The following is a 19,832-nucleotide window of genomic DNA, read 5'->3' on the forward strand; positions in this document are numbered from 1 at the left end:
AGAGGTCTGTAAGTTTTATCGTAGGTACACTTCAACTGTGAGACACAGAATCTAAAAAAAAAATCTGAAAAATTACATTGCTTGATTTTTAAATAATTAATTTGCAATTTATTGCATGAAATAAGTATTTGATCACCTACGAACCAGCAAGAATTCTGGCTCACACAGACCTGTTAGTTCTTCTTAGAAGCCCTCCTATTCTGCACTCTTTACCTGTATTAATGGTACCTGTTTGAACTCGTTACCTGTATAAAAGACACCTGACCACACACTCAGTCAATCACACTGCAACCTATCCACCATGGCCAAGACCAAAGAGCTATCCGAGGACACCAGGGACAAAACTGAAGACCTGCACAAGGCGAGGATGGACTACAGGACTACAGGACAACAGGCAAGTAGCTTGGTGAGAAGATGACAGCTGTTGGTGCAATTCTTAGAAAATGGAAGAAACACAAGATCACTGTCAGTCTTCTCTGGTTTTGGGCTCCATGCAAGATCTCACCTTGTGAGGTAAGTCCAGAACAACACAAGAGGACCTGGTCAATGACCTGAAAGAGAGCTGGGACCACAGTCACAAAGATTACATTAGTAACACACGATGCCGTCATGGTTTAAAATCCTGCAGGGCAGCAAGGTCCCCCTGCTCAAGCCAGCACATGTTCAGGCCCGTTTTAAGTTCACCAGTGAGCATCTGGATGATCCAGAGGACGCATGGGAGAAGGTCATCAAAATAGAGCTTTTTGGCATCAACTCCACTCGCTATGAGGATGAGAACATCCCCAAGAACACCGTCCCAACCATGAAGCATGGGGGTGGAAATATTATTTTTGGGGGTGCTTTTCTGCAAAGGGGACAGGACGACTGCACCGTATTGAAGGGAGGATGGATGGGGTCATGTATCATGAGATTTTGGCAAACAATCTCCTTCCCTCAGTAAGAGCATTAAAGATGGGTCGTGGCTGGATCTCCCAGCAAGACAGTGACCCGAAACACACAGCCAGGGCAAATAAGGAGGGGCTCCATAAGAAGCATTTCAAGGTCCTGGAGTGGCCTGGCCAGTCTGCAGACCTGAACTCAATAGAAAATCTTTGAAGGTAGCTGAAACTCCAAATCTGAAAGATCTGGAGAATATCTGTATGAAGGAGTGGACCAAAATCCCTGCTGCAGTGTGCAAACTTGGTCAAAAACTACAGTAAACATTTGACCTCTGCAACTGCAAACAAAGTACCAAATATTAAGGTCTGTTTTTCTATTGTATCAAATACTTATTTAAATGCAAATTAATTATTTAAAAATCATACAATGTGATTTTCTGAATTTTTTTTAATTCTGTCTCTTACAGTTGAAGTGTACCTACGATAAAAATTACAGACCTCTCCATTCTTTGTAGTTGGGAAAACTTGCAAAATCGACAGTGGATCAAATACTTATTTGTCCCACTGTATGTAGATTCTGAAATAGTTTATATTATCTCTCTCTCTCTCTCTCTCTAAGAAGTTAGCTCTTTAGAATGCTAAAGCGTGCAAATGTAAAAGAATGAAATGGTATACCTGTTTTTGTACACATGTAAAAGATGCCGATGTTGGGTGAGTGGCTGAAGTTTCATCTCTTCAACACTTGGTGGCAGACCTGCCCCGAGTACATGTACCATTTTAAAGATGGAGAGCATTTCCAAAATGTCATGAAAACCACCACAAAAATAAATAAAATTACTTAATTTACTAATATTTGGAGTCAGTCTGGGTCAGGGGTCTGCAACCTTTACTGACAAAAGAGCCATTTTTGTCCCATCTTCCACAAATAAGTTTGACCTTTAAAATGAATGAATAAAGATAACACAGATTATAAAGTTTTTCTATATACAGTTCAACTATATATATTTTTTGGAATTGTTCTTTTTGTTTTGTTTTTACAACCCCAAATCAGAAAACTTTGGATGATGTGAAAAATGTGTGCATGTGTGGGGGGGTGACCAGAATGATCCTGACGTTTTCTTTGACTTCTGTTTACTGCACACTGTATGAAACCAACATATTTCATGTTTTGTGAGGTCAGCTTTACAACCCCAATTGTAAAGCTGAATATGACAACAGAGACCCCGGACTGTTGAACAACTGAAGTCGTACTCAAACAAGAATGGGAAAGAATTCCACCTACAAAACTTCAACAATTAGTGTCCTCAGTTCCCAAATGCTTATTGAGTGTTGTTAGAAGGAAAGGTGATGTACAACCCCAATTCCAATGAAGTTGGGACATTGTGTGAAATGTAAATAAAAACAATACAATCATTTGCAAATCCAAATCATTTGCAAAACCTATATTCAATTGAATACACCACAAAGACAAGATATTTAATGTTCAAACTGGTTGACTTTTTTGTTTTTGTATTTAAAATGTGGAATCATCAGACCACAGCGCACCTTTCCACTTTGCATCTGTCCATTTCAAATGAGCTTGGGCCCAGAGAAGGCGGCGGTGTTTCTGGATGTTGTTGATGTATCACTTTTGCTTTGCATGGTAGAGTTTTAACTTGCACTTGTAGATGTAGTAATGAACTGTGTTAACTGACAATGGTTTTCTGAAGTGTTCCTGAGCCCACGGGGTAAGATCCTTTACACAATGATGTTGGTTTTTAATGCTGTGCCGCTTGAGGGATTGAAGGTCACGGGCATTCAATGTTGGTTTTCAGCCTTGCCGCTTACGTGTAGAAAGTTCTCAAGATTCTCTGAATTTTCTGATTATATTATGGAGTGTAGATGATGGAATCCCTGAATTCCTTGCAATTGAACATTGAGAAACATTGTTCTTAAATTGTTGGACTGTTTTTTCACGCAGTTGTTCACAAGGTGGTGAGCTTCACACCATCTTTGCTTGTGAATGGCTGAGCCTTTTGGGGATGCTCCTTTTATACCCAATCATGACACCCACCTGTTTCCAATTAGGTGTTGTTATGTGGGAGAGTAATTGTTTGCTCCAGTTTCCAGGTTTTCCAGCCTGCAGAGTCCTGGAGCATATAAAAGCCTGCCTTGAATCTGCTCTTTGTCGCTCACACTCCACCTGGCAGCAAGACAGCAGCAGCTCCAATCTTTTTCTTCTTTTTACCCTCATTATGTTTGTTCTCAATTCCCCTAGATTTTTGTTACAATAAATTTGTTAAACTTTTTAGTTGGTTTTGTCTTCCTTTATGTTGCACTCCAGGGTACAGCCAGGGTGTAACAGGTGTTCTTTGAGCATTCATCAACTTTCCCAGTCTTTTGTTGCCCCGTCTCATCTTTTTTGAAACGTGTCGCAGGCATCTATTTCAAAATGTGCAAATATTTGAACAAAAACAAAAACGTTTATCAGTTTGAACATTAAATATCTTGTCTTTGCGGTGTATTCATTTGAATACAAATTGAAGAGGATTTGCAAATCATTGTATTCTGTTTTTACACAACATCCCAACTTCACTGGAATTGGGTTTGTATTTTATTTGGTAATATACATCTATTCCTGCAGCTTATTCCGAGAAACGTCAGGGGATGAAAACATGAACATTTCCAAATCAGTGACTATTTCTTTAACTCCATTTACATCAGTCATTCAGAAATGCAAAAAGTGTTGTACTTTATGGTAAATCTAAATCTGTGTCAAGTGAGGGAAGCCACCAAGACACAACTCTGGAAGAACTTTTGGCTTCTGTGGGTGTGAGTGGAGAAACTGGGAATAGTGGAACATTTTTATTTTCATCTTCATTTTACATACAGTCCCAGCTTTTTCTGGTTTATGGTTGTTTCTCTTGCATTTCTGAAATTACAGAACTGCTATAAAGAAAAGTAACATTTTATTGTTTTTTTAAGACTTTGCAGAAGGAATTTAAACACCAAACCCTTATAAAGAAGGAAAAAAATACCTCTATGTGCAGGCAAACTTTGATATAAACTGAACAGAACAATGCAGGCTGATTAGACTCCCTATATTTTTTTGTAAATAGAATAAAATAAGAGGAAACTCACTTTGAAATGAATAAAACAGATAGCTGCAGCTTAATAACTTTGAAAAAATAACAAAAATCAGCAGCTTGTATTTTTATTCTGTCTCCAGTTCATTTTATTGTGATGAAGTCATCCTTTTCTCCTCATCAGTCACGTTTTGTGCTTTCGGTAAACTGCGCATTTTAGACAGCTTTGAACAAGATGGCCACTATTTTAATTGGCCGTCTTTTTTGAAATTTGAACATCCAAATGATGGCAGGACGGCTCGCTGCCAAAAACTATGTCTGACGTGCTGCTGTGCCTATGTCATTTCAGAGCATCAGTAGCGATTCACCCATTATTGCTTCATTTCTGCTTAAAACTGCTTCGTTTCTGCTTTAGAATGATTTAAGAGGTTTTAATTTGTCATCTGATGGTTAATAATCACATTATTCCCTTTGATCGCTTTGGGTGTAGAGAGTCAGACTCAGTCAGTCTTAGATGCATGTGTAGTGAGGGCACAATGAAGGCAGGGTGGACCAATTTTCAGAGGGGACCCTTCGGTCGGCGATGCTGGCCGTAACCAAGTTGGCACCCAAGGCAATATTTTTGTTTTATATTAAAAGATAAATAGTATTAACTAGTTTTAGTGTAGGAATAGCGAAAGTACCCTCCCCCCCCCCCCCCCCCCCCCCCCCCGGTGCACGGCACCCTTAGCAATTGCCTATACTGCTTGTAGACTGTGCCGGCCATGGCTTCAATACTTGCTGACATCTTAATGTTGGGGAATCAAGGGAGTTTACGTCATGTCACCGTAAGACACGAGAAGGCGCATAGTTAAACAAGTTCAGCTCTTGTACTGGAATCTGTATCGGCATTTGGGTATCAAAACTGAACAAATGTGCATCAGCCTGTTCTGAAGCATCTTCCTTGTGCTGTCCAACAGATATCCGAGACACTGTGAACTATAAGGAAGTGATGAAACAATACGGCCTCGGACCAAATGGAGGCATCGTGACATCCCTCAACCTGTTTGCCACGCGCTTTGATCAGGTGATTCAGTTTCACTCCGCCCCAGGGGCCAGAGTTTTAACACAAACTTGCATTGTCTAAAACTGGTGTTGTTTCTCTGCTCTTTTTCTGTAAAGCTTGAAAATCACCTCTAGATTAATCAGGACTTTTGATATGATGTTACCTTCCTATATATATATATATATATATATATATATATATATATATTAGGGATGTGAATCGTACAACAACTCACGATTCAATTCAGTTCTGATTCTTGGGGTGACGATTCGATTCAGAATCGATTTTTGATTCAAAGAGCTCTGAGAAATAGTTATATTACTAAAAAATGTTTATGGTTACGAAAATGCGGCGTTACAAGGTTAATCAAGTGATTCTAGATGTAAATTTACTTATCTGCTTTGCTTGTTCAGAGTTGGCTGGCAGTTTAGCGAAGCGCTGGTCAGTAGTCGGCAGATACCGCTGCTCCCCTCTTTTACCTCCAGATGATGACGTAGCATGTGGGCTTGCGGATTTGAAGTGTTTCCAAAGTACTTGACTTTCATTTTGCACACTGCATAAGCCATGTCAAGCTCCTTCTTACGCAGCAAATAATAAAATCCAAAATGCGCCCAAATATTTGCCTTCAGCAAAGACGGTGCTGGCTGAATTAGCTCTTCGTCCGCCATGCTAAGCTACAGCCACTGAACTCTGCAGCTCACGAGTGTTTGAAGCACGCTGGACCGCCCCCCCTCGCGGGGACACTGTTGTACGGAAGCCGTTGCCTGACAAACAGTACACGCCGCGAGTAAGCAAGAAAATGTTTAAAAAATGCTTTTTAAAAATCGATTCTTGGACATTTTGGATCGATTCAGAATCGTAATAAATAAGAATTGCGATTCGGACGATTTTTTTTTTCAGACACCCCTAATATATATATATATATATATATATATATATATATATATATATATATATATATATATATATATATATATACAGTAGTGTTCAGAGTAATAGTAGTGCTATGTGACTACAAGGATTAATCCAGGTTTTGAGTATATTTCTTATTGTTACATGGGAAACAAGGTACCAGTAGATTGAGTAGATTCTCACAAATCCAACAAGACCAAGCATTCATGATATGCACACACTTAAGGCTATGAAATTGGGCTATTAGTAAAAAAAAGAAAAGGGGGTGTTCACAATAATAGTAGCATCTGCTGTTGACGCTACAAACTCAAAACTATTATGTTCAAACTGCTTTTTTAGCAATCCCGCGAATCACTAAATTAGTATTTAGTTGTATAACCACAGTTTTTCATGATTTCTTCACATCTGCGAGGCATGGAGTCAACCAACTTGTGGCACCTTTCAGCTGTTATTCCACTCCACTTCTTTAACAGCATTCCACAATTCATTCACATTTCTTGGTTTTGCTTCAGAAACAGCTTTTTTTGATGTCACCCCACAAGTTCTCAATTGGATTTAGGTCCGGGGATTGGGCAGGCCACCAATTTTTTCTCTCTCTTGAAAATAAACATTGTGCTGTTCAAAGAGGATTTCAGAAAAGATTATATGCCTTTTTTTCTTTCATTAATCTAGACTTTCTTTCATTGAAAAAAAGACATTGTGGCTTTGAATGAATTTAGGCTACATGAATTTACACAACAATGTAAATTAGTTTTTAATAATGTAGACTTTTTTCATGGGAAAAATACATTGTGGTTTTTAGTGGATTTACAGGAATTTACACAAGAATGTATGGCTTTTTACCATAAGGTATGTTATTGATAATTTACTCTGATTTTTAAAATATTCTACAATCTTTAGCTGTGGTTTTTGACGTGGTTTAACAGTGTTTTCAGTCTTCATGAATTTCATGTAGTTTAATTGTTCTGAGTTAATGCATAATTTGGTTTACAATTAAAAGGAAAATCATACCAGGTCCTACTTCCACATCATATTCTGTTATTTCAACATGATCATTGACGTTTCAAATGAAAGGCTGAATCTAGGATCATTTAAATATGCACTAATTTGTGCACATGTTGAAAATGTATCAGTAGATGAAAATTTAATTTGGTTTCTGGAGCCCCACAAGGCCCGAGACCCCAGATTTCACAATTTTCATTTCACAGCCCTGATTAGAGAACATGCAGCTGATGGCACAGTGATGCTGAAAACAGACGATGCTGTTTGCCAGTGTCACTGAGTTGTGTTGTTTTTCAGCATCACTGTGCTCAGCTGTTTGTTGGCGTCTCTGTGCCGGCTGCATCGCATGTCTCACATGAACAGTGAGAGACACACCTCAGCTCAGAACACTCAGCCCTCTGCAGCAACGGAGCAGCGATTCACAGACACTTCACACAGAAGCTTTTCTGGATCAAAAAACTCCACGGGCATTATCACAGTTTGACGGTGGAGTCCAAATCTCTATCGTAGGCCAAATTTATACCGTATACCGGATAAACCGTACATACCGTGCAGTCTTAGCTTATGCGCCTGCTCTAGTCTTCTTCTATTTTTTGCCTCAGCGCAAATAGCGATGACCATGCACTTAGTGTGGGCCATATGAAATTAGAAGTGCAAACTTTGTGATCAGCACTGGGGGGCACGTGGACCCTCAGCGGTCGTGAACTTTGCTGGACTGAGCACTGGTCACTGCGCGCATGAGGGATGGTGGAGGATGGGGAGGAGGGATGTTTATACTTCATTTTATTTCATACATGTAGATTCATTAAAGTCCATGCTTATGTCTATGGGCATGAATGAAGAGGAACAGACAGGCGATGTTTCCTGTATTCTCTGCTCTTTTTATATCAGGAATGAAATATTCCACGTTTCCTCAGTGCTGGGACAGCTCCTCTTTGCTATGTAACGTGCCATCTCACATCTGTCTCTGTGTGTTTGTGCGGGTGTACACGAATCTGCACAAAACCATTGCTGCGGGATTGTACACGGCTGTCCGACCGTCTGTCTCTCCCGACAGTGTCTGGAATTTTTCTCGGTTTGCCAATTTGTGGGGTTTTTTCCGCCCTTTTTCGTACAGTTTCTGCCTCTTTCGCCCTACTTTACAGTAGTGTTCAGAATAATAGTAGTTCTATGTGACTAAAAAGATCAATCCAGGTTTTGAGTATATTTCTTATTGTTACATGGGAAACAAGGTACCAGTAGATTCAGTAGATTCTCACAAATCCAGCAAGACCAAGCATTCATGATATGCACACATGGAGAAATGTGGCAGGGGTGGGATTTTAACCCGGAACCTTCTGCACTGAAACCAAGCGTATTAACCACTTGACCACCACCCCTGCCCCCTTCACACATACAGTAGTGTCTACATGTAATTTGTGGAGTTGCGTCAGGAAGGGCCAATTCAACATGCAGATCCACCTTGGATTTGCTGTGGCGACCCCGAGTGCAAACAAGGGAGCAGCCGAAGGGACTTGACTGTATGTGTGAAGGGGGCATAAGGAAAAACTCCCTCTGGTCTTTTTGAGGGAAGGAACCTCAAGTAGAGTGGACCCTGCTTCGGCCATTCTAACAGTTACAAGGTTTTTGCAAAAGATGAGAAAAGAAAGCTGGAAGAAACAGAAACAGCAAAACAGATAAGCAACAAAAACAGAGTCCAGTATTGCGATATAAACTGTCTATCTTGGTGCTTAGTCTCTGCCTCCAGGCATGGTGTGGCATCCTCAGGTCACTCCGGCGCTCCAGAATACAGGGCCAGTATCCATTAAATTGCTCGTCAGTGCTTTGGACAAGGACAAAGAGAGCAGAATCAGTCAGCTGGAAATATCTGCACCTAATGCATTAGTTCACCAGCAGTAATCAACACACAGGCAAATAGACTACTAAAGTGGTCACCAGCAGCTACCCTGTGCTTCACTAACAGACCAAAAATTTAGATCGTGAGCCTGTTCTGTTGTTAATAATATGAATTAAAAGGTGAGGAAACATAATTCCGTACTACACCGGTATGCTAGCCATATAAGAGGGAGAATAGATGTGTCTTTAGTCTGGACTTGAATGTCTCTGTGGAATCTGACTGTGTTGACTCTGCAGGGCGATCATTCCACGACAAGACCAGGCCCTGTGGTCTGCCGAGGTTTTTTTTAGTGACACAAAGTAGTCATGCAAACGCATAGCACTGGCTGGTACATAGGGTGTAAATAAGTCAGCTCGGTAGGGAGGTGGTAGTGCTTTAATAATTTTATAAGTTAGTAACAGAACCTTAAAATCTGACCTCACAGAGATGGGAGGCCAAAATCGGAGTAATGTGATGACATTTTCTGCCTCTTGTCAAAATTTTGGCAGCAGCATTTGGAGCAGCATGAACCAGTTAGAGACCCCTTATGCTGGACTGTGGGAAGACAGAGAACAGGACATTGCTGTAATCACAATCTCTGCATCAGCCATAGACAGGATGGGACATGTTCTCGCTGTGTTACGAAAGTGGAAGAAAGCAGTTCTGGTGATTTCTCTACTGTGTAGATCAAAGGACAATGCGGGATCAAAAACCACCCGAAGGTTCCTCACTTTGTCAGTGTGACGTATGACACATGAGTCTAATTTAAGCGTTAGCAGGTCAAACTGATGTCTAACAGTTTATCGGTGCAGACAAATCCAGCAATCATAAGATACGCCTTTTACATAGTGCATAAACTGAACGTTGTGTCTACATTGAGGATATGATGCAGATTTAAGAATATTTCAGTTAAGTCTCCTAAACTTAACAAAACTAAAGTTTTACAAGTTTAAAATAATGTTGTTGTAGTACTGAGTCATAGTTACTGTGTTGTTTCGCAGTAGCATTTGGTGATGTTGCCTTTTAATTTCTTAACTTGAATCAAACTGTTTGAATAACCTCCCACAATCGTCTTAAAAAATTCTGTTCAACTTGTTGTTTGTAAACCTTTGACTCCTTGACATTCTAAGGATAATAATTAAATGTACAGTAGTGTTCAGAATAATAGTAGTGCTATGTGACTAAAAAGATTAATCCAGGTTTTGAGTATATTTCTTATTGTTACATTGGAAACAAGGTACCAGTAGATTAAGTAGATTCTCACAAATCCAACAAGACCAAGCATTCATGAACTGCACACTCTTAAGGCTATGAAATTGGGCTATTAGTAAAAAAAAAAGAAAAGGGGGTGTTCACAATTATAGTAGCATCTGATGTTGACGCTACAAACTCAAAACTATTATGTTCAAATTGCTTTTTTAGCAATCCTCTGAATCACTAAACTAGTATTTAGTTGTATAACCACAGTTTTTCATGATTTCTTCACATCTGCGAGGCATTAATTTTGTTGGTTTGGAACCAAGATTTTGCTCGTTTACTAGTGTGCTTGGGGTCATTGTCTTGTTGAAACACCCATTTCAAGGGCATGTCCTCTTCAGTATAAGGCAGCATGACCTCTTCAAGTATTTTGACATATCCAAACTGATCCATGATACCTGGTATGCGATATATAGGCCCAACACCATAGTAGGAGAAACATGCCCATATCATGATGCTTGCACCACCATGCTTCACTGTCTTCACTGTGAACTGTGGCTTGAATTCAGAGTTTGGGGGTTGTCTCACAAACTGTCTGCGGCCCTTGGACCCAAAAAGAACAACTTTACTCTCATCAGTCCACAAAATATTCCTCCATTTCTCTTTAGGCCAGTTGATGTGTTCTTTGGCAAATTGTAACCTCTTCTGCACATGTCTTTTATTTAACAGAGGGACTTTGCGGGGGACTCTTGCAAATGAATTAGCTTCACACAGGCATCTTCTAACTGTCACAGCACTTACAGGTAACGCCAGACTGTCTTTGATCATCCTGGAGCTGATCAATGGGTGAGCCTTTGCCATTCTGGTTATTCCTCTATCCATTTTGATGGTTGTTTTCCATTTTCTTCCATGCGTCTCTGGTTTTTTTTTTGTCCATTTTAAGGCATTGGAGATCATTGTAGATGAATAGCCTATAATTTTTTGCACCTGCATATACGTTTTCCCCTCTCCAATCAACTTTTTAATCAAACTATGTTGTTCTTCTGAACAGTGTCTTGAACGTCCCATTTTCGTCAGGCTTTCAAAGAGAAAAGCATGTTCAGCAGGTGCTGGCTTCATCCTTAAATAGGGGACACCTGATTCACACCTGTTTGTTCCACAAAATTGATGAACTTACTGACTGAATGCCACACTACTATTATTGTGAACACCCCCTTTTCTACTTTTTTACTAATAGCCCAATTTCATAGCCTTAAGAGTGTGCATATCATGAATGCTTGGTCTTGTTGGATTTGTGAGAATCTACTGAATCTACTGGTACCTTGTTTCCCATGTAACAATAAGAAATATACTCAAAACCTGGATTAATCTTTTTAGTCACATAGCACTACTATTATTCTGAATGCTACTATAAGTCTTAACTATTTTTAAAATAAATACATGAAAATGAAGTTGACATTCTCACTGACCTAACGCATGTTTGGTCAAATGAAATATGTGTCGTTGGAGAAAACCAAGGTTCATTTTGTAGCTCCCACATTTATTTTGGGTCACTTAGAGAGCTACAAATGCACACATTCAGCCTATCATCTCTCTCATTTGGGCACTCAGCCACAATGTACCTGTGAGGAATATTTCCACACTGAACGAAACCTTTTCTTATTAGTCTCAGAGGACCTGTGTCGACTAATTGAAATCATTCTGCTTTGTCACTGATCTTTGCTTTATGTTCTCCAGGTGATGCAGTTCATAGAAAAGAAGCAGCATAATCATAGGTCAGTATAAACCGACTTTATTAGAAATATAACAAGGTGCCCAATTATTTGGACATTGATATTGGTGTTGATGGTCATTTAGCACAACATAGTCACCAGCCATTTTAATAGGTACACCTTGCTAGTACTGGGTTGGACCCTCTTTTGCCTTCCGAGCTGCCTTAATTCTTCATGGGATAGATTCAAAAAGGTGTTGGAAACAGTCCTCAGAGATGTTGGTCCGTATTGACATGAAAGCATCACACAGTCACCCATTCAGCCTGCCCATTCTCCTCTGACATCAACAAGGCATTTTCATCCACTCAACTGTTGCTCACTCTGTATATTCTCTTTTTTGGACCATTCTCTGTAAACCCTAGAGATGGTTGGTTGTGAAAATCCCAGAAGATCAGCAGTTTCTGAAATACTCAAGACAATCCCTGTGGGACCAACAACCATGCCACATTCAAAGTAGTGATAGACTGATAATCAGCCAATAATCCCTCTTTGTACTCTGTAGGGATTGACTGATAATCGGCTGGGCCGATAATGGCCAGGGGTGATTTTTGGTCCCGGCCGATAATTGGCATGGCAGATACACAGCCAGTATTGGCCAAGCCATAATTCAAAGTCACTTAAATCCCCTTTTCTTCCCCATTCTGATGCTCAGTTTGATCTTCAGTAAGTTGTCTTCACCACGTCTAGGTGCCTAAATGCATTGACGTGCAGCTGTGTGATTACTATTTGTGTTAACAAGTGATTGAACAGGTGTACCTAATAAAATGACCGGTGAGTGTATGTGGTCAGAGTTTAAAGATGAAAGTGGATAAAGGAATGAAAAGAAAATTAGCTGTAAGTTTCAGCTTTTGTGTATTTATATCATGTCAGTTGTGCAGAGATTTAAATATTTTGTGTGTCTTCCTCATTTTCTTGGTATCATGTGCAATAAAAAAGTGAGTGAATGTTGCCAAATGTCTCTACGAGTTTGTCATGTTTGCTGCATACAGTGGCACCTCAAATGGCCTTGTCCAGGAAGTCATTGGCGGTTTAGCTTTTAGTCTTGATCCAGGACTATCACAATCCCAAGCACTCCAAATCCTCAATCAGTTTCTCAGATGCTGCACTCAGGGTGTTAATTCCACAAAGATCACAGCATTGTCCACAACATCAAGGTCAGCAAGGAAGGTATGGATAGTGTTTTGTGACCCAACAGTTAAAGTGTTATACTTTTGGTTTATATCACAGTGGTAGGACGAGCAATGATGTACAGTGCTGAGCCATGGGCAGTGAAGAGAGTGCAGAACAGGACATGAGAATAATGAGCTCAATGTGTGGAATTACAAAGTTGAACAGAACACAAGAGAATTGGAGGAAAGTAATTTGAGGTGGTTTGGACATGTACAGTAGTGTTCAGAATAATAGTAGTGCTATGTGACTAAAAAGATGAATCCAGGTTTTGAGTATATTTCTTATTGTTACATTGTTACATGGGAAACAAGGCACCAGTAGATTCAGTAGATTCTCACAAATCCAACAAGACCAAGCAGTCATGATATGCACACTCTTAAGGCTATGAAATTGGGCTATTAGTAAAAAAAAGTAGAGAAGGGGGTGTTCACAATAATAGTAGTGTGGCATTCAGTCAGTGAATTCATCAATTTTGTGGAATAAACAGGTGTGAATCAGGTGTCCCTTATTTAAGGATGAAGCCAGCACCTGTTGAACATGCTTTTCTCTTTGAAAGCCTGAGGAAAATGGGACGTTCAAGACATTGTTCAGAAGAACAGTGTACTTTGATTAAAAAGTTGATTGGAGAGGGTAAAAGTATACGCAGGTGCAAAAAATTATAGGCTGTTCATCTACAGTGGTCTCCAATGCTTTAAGATGGACAAAAAAACCAGAGACGCGTGGAAGAAAACAAAAAACAACCATCAAAATGGATAGAAGAATAACCAGAATGGCAAAGGCTCACCCAGTGATCAGCTCCAGGATGATCGAAGACAGTCTGGAGTTACCTGTAAGTGCTGTGACAGTTAGACACCTGTGTGAAGCTAATTTATTTGCAATAATCCCCCGCAATGTCCCTCTGTTAAATAAAAGACGTGCAGAAGAGGTTACAATATGCCAAAGAACACATCAACTGGCCTAAAGAGAAATGGAGGAATATTTTGTGGACTGATGAGAGTAAAATTGTTCTTTTTGAGTCCAAGGGCCGCAGACAGTTTGTGAGACAACCCCCAAACTCTGAATTCAAGCCACAGTTCACAGTGAAGACAGTGAAGCATGGTGGTGCAAGCATCATGATATGGGCATGTTTCTCCTACTATGGTGTTGGGCCTATATATCGCATACCAGGTATCATGGATAAGTTTGGATATGTCAAAATACTTGGTCATATTGCCTTATACTGAAGAGGACATGCCCTTGAAATGGGTGTTTCAACAAGACAATGACCCCAAGCACACCAGTAAATGAGCAAAATCTTGGTTCCAAACCAGCAAAATGAATGCCTTGCAGATGTGAAGAAATCATGAAAAACTGTGGTTATACAACTAAATACTAGTTTAGTGATTCAGAGGATTGCTAAAAATCAGTTTGAACATAATAGTTTTGAGTTTGTAGCGTCAACAGCAGATGCTACTATTATTGTGAACACCCCTTTTCTACTTTTTTTTTTTTTTACTAATAGCCCAATTTCATAGCCTTAACAGTGTGCATATCATGAATGCTTGGTCTTGTTGGATTTGTGAGAATCTACTGAATCTACTGGTACCTTGTTTCCCATGTAACAATAAGAAATATACTCAAAACCTGGATTAATCTTTTTTAGTCACATAGCACTACTGTTATTCTGAACACTACTGTATTTACTACAGTGTAATTGACTCGTCATCATTTATAGATAATAACATTTTATCTGTGTTGGAACATTAAACCTTAAATTTGACCGTTGACACTTGCAGGTATGTGCTGATAGACACACCAGGTCAGATTGAGGTATTCACCTGGTCAGCATCGGGAACCATCATCACAGAAGCTTTGGTAGGTCTTTATAGGGTTTTTAAATTTGTCTTTGCTGCTCTATTTCAAATTACTGGATGTTTCATGTTTAGTTGGGGAGCTGGAGGGGGGTCTGTGTGCATGAGAGAGGCATAGAGTTGCTCTTCAGATTTGATAAATATAGGTCTTGGCTTGAAAAAAGCTTGGGTAGACATCTGGGAAAGTGGGCCTTCTCTTGTAATAGCCATTTGAAAATTACGTTTGAATTTTTTCTGCTAAGTCGCATCTGATGAAAATTGCCAGTTCCCTATATCTCTGGCTCTAATTTACCTAGAATGATGGTGCCAGTGTCTAGACATATGTGTTTTAGGTATTAGGTAGGTGCTATTCAAAATTCAGTTACACCAACTCCAAGGGCTCATTTCTGGATTTCAAAGTCTTATGGAAACACATTTTTATGGTCATTTACGCTCTGTGCCTACTGTTCTGTATGAAATTTCATATTTTTTGTGCTGCATGATTTTGTGAACAATTGCATCCAAGTAATGTATGCTGTAATTATGGAAAAAAAAAATCTCATTCCACATATTATATAGAAATTTTGTTGTAATCAAAAATCAGGCATTATGAACCACAAACACCAATTTTCAGACTTCTCAGGAATTTGCGTAATTTGCTTTGAGCATGAGATGGTCACATTTAAAATGTCAATTATACAACCCCTGGCAAAAATTATGGAATCACCGGCCTCGGAGGATGTTTCATAATTTTTGCCAGGGGTTGTATATTCTCACAGAGACTTTCTTCTTGAAGGCTACAGTCACAAAATCTAGTGTAAAAGACACCTTTCAGTTTGCAGGAACAGGAAGCTCTTGCACACTTTTTACACCCTCAGCGAACTGTGTATTCTTTTGGCAAAGAGTTGTGCCCAACAATAGGAAGTAGCAACTCATTGTCCAGCACATATCCAAATGATGTTGGAGCTGGCTTGTCAATAGCAGTGTCAAACCCACAAAGCATTACCTTGGCTGCAGTGCATGCTCTAAGGAAGTGAGCCTTGATGGCTTCACTAGTTGGAGGCAGTTCATTGCTGCCCTTGCTGTGGAAACAGAAGTGAGACCGCAACTCATTCATTGTCTGAACTGCTGTACCTTTCTAGAGGACCTGAACCAGGTATGCCTCAGCTTTTGACAAACTTAGACAGTTTTGGCTCATGAATGTTGTGGCTAAACGCGGCTAAAAACTGTTCTCTGTTTGCCTTGAGAGCAGCTGGCTTTGGACCCACTTTGCTGGTATAGTCACTTCCAGTCAAATGATGTACCGCATGTAACGCAAAACATAGTGAGCTATGCTGTGCAGCCATAGTATGGATAGATAAGAGCCTTGTTGAGTCGCCAACACCACATTTGACCCACATTTGCTCTAGACCTTTAGCTTGAAGGGTAGAGGAATTATACTAAAGGGGGATGATGACATTACTGTCTGGTGAATGTACTGTGACACGGTCAGTGTTGTACTTCAGAGAGTTTGCAACATGCAAAGCAATTCTCTCACCAGCTTCCTCCATGTGGGAATAACGTTCAGACATTTCCACCACTGCCTCATTTAATGTAGACTTGCATGCTTTCTTGTGTTTGATTTCATCAGCTACAACATGTTGAGCACTTGTCATATAAACAGCTACTGCCTCATGAAACAGGACTTCCAGCTTCAGCTTGTTCCTTGAGGACCCCAAGAACATGTTCATATCCACTGGAAGAGGTGTGTCCAAGAACTTCACTTAGTTCTATTGGACTCTGTGTTGATCTTTGTCTCCTCTCGCAGTCTTTGATCTAGTGAGCATCATAGGAGTCAAAAACAAAGTTAAGTCTCTGAGCAAATGTGGAATATCATCTTGCATATTCAATTACTTCCTTGCAGAGATCGCCCAAAGTTTTCAAATCCCTTATGTCTGATTTTTCAAAAGATGGCTGTCACATCAAAAACGACTCCAGACTTCAAACTTTGATCCTCAAAATCGGGGTTCTTGTCCTCCTCTGTAAGATTCTTTTCAAGCTTGTTGTATTAGAGTGCTTTTCTGAGCTTTCTTCATTAAACCGTCTAAGGTAATACTGATTCCATTTGTTATTGTGATATCTACCAATCGTTTGTAAGCAGATCCAGCTCCCTTCTTCTTTTTGCCTTTCTGTTCAGATGGCTTCTTCTGGATCGTGTGAAACCTCTTGATGTTGGTCCTGTGGATGGTATCCGATATCTTCAAGATCAATAAACTTTTCCTGTCTAAGTTTGCTGCAAACTTCAGAGCCAGTCTTCTTCATGTTCAAAATTTCTTTACTCAGCCCCTCGCTCATAACTTCTTTAGTGATAAGCTCAGTCTGTTGGGATGGAGTCTGAAATGGATTTTCATGCCTGAGGATGAAGTCAGTGAGAAGCTGGACATTTTTCTCTCCTGCTTGTGTCTCATGGTCACTTAGATTGTGCTTTAAGTCAATTTCATCTTTGGTTTTGAGTCCACTGACTTCTCGGTGCAAGTTGCTGATTTCAAGCATCAGTTCCCATTTGGTGACAAATGCCTTTTGACAAGTCATTCCAATTATGCCTGATTGACTTTTCTGTGAGTGATTAATTTTTTGCTCTAAAGCCATGTCTGCACCAACTGATTTGAACTGTCCTACAGTGTGTTTACCACAAATGTCCCTTGACAGAAATTTTCATGTATGTCTGGAGCTGTAATTGGAAGTCATTTCATATCCATATTCATATAGTTTGATATGATATCTGAGCCCTTGATGTGGGTTGAATTGATTTGTAACTGACATAAATTAATTCCTTTCCTCAAAAACATATGTCTAGACACGAACACTATCATTCTAGGTGAATAGCAGCCAGAGATACAGGGAATTCACAATTTTCGTCAGAAGCGATTTATTAGAAAAAAATTAATTTAAAACATGTAATTTTCAGACGGCTGTTACAAGACAAGGCCCACTTTCCCAGATGTCTACCCAAGCTTTTTTTTCAAGCCAACACCCTATATTTATCAAATCTTCAGAGCAACTCACTGCGTCTCATGCACACAGACCCCCCTCAAGTCCCTAGACTAGTCGTCTATTGGTATCTTTCTTTTCAGGCTTCAACTTTTCCCTGCGTGGTGGTTTATGTGATGGACACATCTCGCAGTGTTAACCCGGTCACCTTCATGTCCAACATGCTGTATGCCTGCAGGTACCAATCTAATCTAGTTTTGCCTTGTTTTCACATAACACATATAAAACAGACCTGAGCACTTCGTCAAAAAGTAAGTCCCTTCAGCTGCTCCCTTGTTTTCACTTGGGGTTGCCACAGCAAATCCAATGTGGATCTGCATGTTGATTGCATAAGTTTTACACGGGATGCCCTTCCTGACACAACTCCACATTACATGGAGAAATGTGGTAGGGCTGGGGTTTGAACCAGGAACCTTCTGCAATGCAACCAAGTGCACTGCCTCTGCACACTGTCTGAGCACTTTGTACATTTCTTAATTTTGACAGTTTTCTGAAACTGTGCAGATATGTTGTCTTTTACCCAAATTTCAAAGTAGCTCAGTGTCCTCAGGTCTCCAGCAGGTGGTGCTGACGAGAGTTTATACAGCATTTCACTATCTCTGTTTATAAGGCACTTTTCATTACTTGCTGTAAACTTAAGAGATTTTTTTCCAGTCCCAGTGGTACTCACTGAATAAACCATCTCCTTAAATCACAAGGTCTGTTGCATGGGAAAATATGATGCACTCAGAAACGCAAAAGCTAAAGTTAAATGATGTGTTCATTATTTATTTAACCGTACCCACCGTCCTGTAAAGCTTTATCATTAAAAAAAAGAAATTTATTTTCTGTATTTTTCATATTAAAGAAACCTAAAGATGGGATCACTCATTTTCTGCATCACTAACCTCCACACCACCAACTGCATATGTGCAAAGTATGTGTTTGGGTTTAAGCAAACTTTAATGTGCATATTTATTGTCAGAATCCCCTCAGTCATCACCAACAGCTCTCAGGCTACATGAACACCCACACTTTTTATCTTTAAAGTTTAACTCCAGACACTCTGGTAGAGCCTGTCCACAGAAAAGGAGGCCGGGCCAAATGTGACCTGCAGGTCACAAATGAGCAGCCCTCATTCAGGAGCGGTACAATGACCAATTGAACAAGCTGAGGCCTGAAAACATCACATAGACCACATTAAGAATCACAAAGATTGACATGTTTTTTTATGACACTGTGCTTGTTTTTTTCTTCATCCTTTTAGTATTCTCTACAAGACCAGGCTGCCATTTATCATCGTTATGAACAAGGTGAAGTCCCTTGCTTTATACTGTGATGACATCAAACTCAGATTTTAAATTTCTCACACACGGTCATATAATGCCCCGGTCACATGGCACACGGTGTGTGCTGAACGAAGGGAAAAAGTTCCAAAGTCACAAATCGTCGAGAAAAAGTGGATGAATGAGCCTGGACTTCTCCCATCTCCAAAAAGCCTGTGAGTGCAGAACACATAAAAGACCGAAATGAAATCGAAACTAACAAAAGAAAAACGAAGCAAACGGCGACCTTGGCGCTTATAAATAAAATCAAAAAGAAGCACCAGTGTGCGATCATTTCTGCAGTGAGTCTGTGCTGTCCACAGCCACCTGCAGCAGCGTTGTCTTGACAACATGTGCGCGCACGAGAGAGAGAGAGGCTGGAGGTTGGACGACAATCAAACGTAATGCTGACGGTACTTGAACTACGCAAACGATGAGGAACCGTCAAAGACAGAAAGCAAAATGGAATACGGAGGAATTGAGGTTGTCGTCAGGATTCGTTCACATTTTTAGCAGTTTGAAAATTCTGCCAAGGCACCAGCTACAGAAACGAAGCTGGATGACGGTTAAACAAAGTCTCCTAAAGTCAGCGTAAGTCCTGATTTCTTGTTTCGTTTTGGCTTTGGTGTCCTTTGTTAGTGCCGTGTGACCGGGGCTTTATGTGCATTGAAAAGCTTGATTGTGACATAGTGACAAAAATTGAAAAGAGAAAAAACCCACCAATTTTAAATAGCAACATTGCAACTGTATTT

The 19,832-nt window shown here is 40.0% G+C and overlaps 1 protein-coding gene across 2 annotated transcripts in view; it reads left to right on the forward strand.

The window, feature by feature from the left end:
• gpn1 (GPN-loop GTPase 1) overlaps nt 1-19,832 on the forward strand; it is a 61,667-nt gene that overhangs the window by 2,647 nt on the left and 39,188 nt on the right. For both annotated transcript variants that reach the window (XM_034184932.1, XM_034184939.1), the window contains exons 3-7: nt 4,903-5,009; nt 11,713-11,750; nt 14,693-14,771; nt 17,860-17,954; nt 19,023-19,068. In XM_034184932.1, the coding sequence (XP_034040823.1) occupies nt 4,903-5,009; nt 11,713-11,750; nt 14,693-14,771; nt 17,860-17,954; nt 19,023-19,068 (365 nt within the window). The remainder of the gene's footprint in view (nt 1-4,902; nt 5,010-11,712; nt 11,751-14,692; nt 14,772-17,859; nt 17,955-19,022; nt 19,069-19,832) is intronic.

The sequence above is a fragment of the Thalassophryne amazonica genome, chromosome 2, assembly GCF_902500255.1.
Source record: "Thalassophryne amazonica chromosome 2, fThaAma1.1, whole genome shotgun sequence".
NCBI lineage: Eukaryota > Metazoa > Chordata > Actinopteri > Batrachoidiformes > Batrachoididae > Thalassophryne > Thalassophryne amazonica.